Here is a 1,624-nt window from a genome sequence, read left to right on the forward strand (position 1 = left end):
ATTATTTTATAAGATAATAAATAAAAGTATAAAATATTTATTTTTGATTAAAAAATGAAAAATGCCATGCAAAAACCAATATCAAAGAAAAAAACAAATATAAAATACCTGTTCCGGTCGGAGAAAGACGACGTTACCAAAAACGATGACGTTTCCGGCGTTATCGAGAATCTTTGCAAACTCTTCTCCGAGATTGCGATTCTCGCAGGCTTCCACGCAGATCCGCAGGAACTCACCGTACGAAATCGAGGCAGCCGGAACTTCACTCAACTTCGCCTTCACCTTCTCCGCCATTGTAGCCTTCAGAACCTTCCTCACTTCCTCCGCTGAAATTCCACTTTCAAGAATAGAGTCGCTGGTGACCGGTGATTCTGGTGACGGTGACAGAGGAGCCATGCGAAGACGATCTCTGGAGATAGTGACGTTGTTGATACTTCTGAGCTTCTCTCTCAACTTCTCCCCAACGGGAATAGAGAGAAACTCGGGGAACCTTGTCGGAGCGGAGTGATACACTGCTCGCTTTAAGAGGAATCGCCGGAAAAATCCTGTGTTGCCAGCTGCGGGTTCCGGCGGCGATGGTAGGAAGGTCGATGGATGAGGAGGTGGCGAGATCGCGCGGTCGAATGCTGCCGGTGACACTATCGTTTTGAAACCGTCCAATAGACGCTTTGTGAAGAGTCTCCGAAGCGCCATTGATGAGTGCGTGAAGCTCTTTTTTATTGTTTAAATTATTTTTCAGTATTTTTATTTCTCTCTCTAACTGTCTAAATTTTAGAATGAGAAATGAAGAGAGTCCACTAACAGAGTGATGTTTTCGAAAGCACTCTGAAGATTTTGGAAAAAGATTTCTTCGTATAAATACTGTCCAAAGATTGAGGAAGATTTTTCTGCCTCAATTTTTTTTATTTTTAAATTTTAACTGATACCGATGTTATTTATATTTATTGTGGAGTAGTATATTTTCAATTTATTTTTGAGATTCACAAGAAGAAGAATATAATGTTAGGATATGATACTGTTTCTTTTATTTATCAATTTATTTTTTTTTAATAATATTTATTTTTTATTTATCTTCTTATGAAAAATTTATTACTCAATTATCAACTATAAATTTAGTAAGTAAGTGTAAAAAAATTGTTCTGCAATCCTCTCTTTATCAATTACTTTTATAATACTCTTATATTTAACTATTTACGTTTTTCATTAATTATAAATTTAACCAAAGTGAAAAATAAAAAAAATAGAGCGAATAGTAAATACTCATAACAAAAAATGAGACCTATCAAAAAATATTGTTTTATATATATTTTCTTAAATAGACACAGAAAATAAATAATTATACCTAAATATTCATATTTATTTTTAAGAATAAATAGACGAATATATTAAAAAAATAAACGAAAGAGATATAATCATTTTGAATGTCAATTCTCATCTCTAAAGATATTTTGTTAAATTTTAAATTAGATTTTGGCTCGTATAACTTTAAAAGACGTGCAATTCTAAAGAAATATCTACCTAGATTTAGAGATTATATTAGTTTATTAAATTTTAGAGTTTTGTTCGTATAACCTAAAAAGACTACAATCTTAAATATCCATCCTCATCCTCATCTTTAAAAGCA

General features: G+C 32.6%; 1 protein-coding gene and 1 long non-coding RNA gene across 2 annotated transcripts in view; one reads left to right on the top strand and one right to left on the bottom strand.

Annotated features, from left to right (window-relative positions):
- Positions 1–795, bottom strand: part of LOC107648584 (calcium uniporter protein 4, mitochondrial) — a 2,868-nt gene extending 2,073 nt beyond the window's left edge. The window contains exon 1 of the mRNA XM_016352396.2: positions 109–795. Coding sequence (XP_016207882.1) covers positions 109–693 — 585 coding nt within the window. The 5' untranslated portion in view covers positions 694–795. The remainder of the gene's footprint in view (positions 1–108) is intronic.
- Positions 626–1,624, top strand: part of LOC110263666 — an 8,439-nt gene continuing 7,440 nt past the window's right edge. The window contains exon 1 of the long non-coding RNA XR_002349565.1: positions 626–721. This is a non-coding gene — a long non-coding RNA (uncharacterized LOC110263666). The remainder of the gene's footprint in view (positions 722–1,624) is intronic.

The sequence above is a fragment of the Arachis ipaensis genome, chromosome B06 (genome assembly GCF_000816755.2).
Source record: "Arachis ipaensis cultivar K30076 chromosome B06, Araip1.1, whole genome shotgun sequence".
Lineage (NCBI taxonomy): Eukaryota > Viridiplantae > Streptophyta > Magnoliopsida > Fabales > Fabaceae > Arachis > Arachis ipaensis.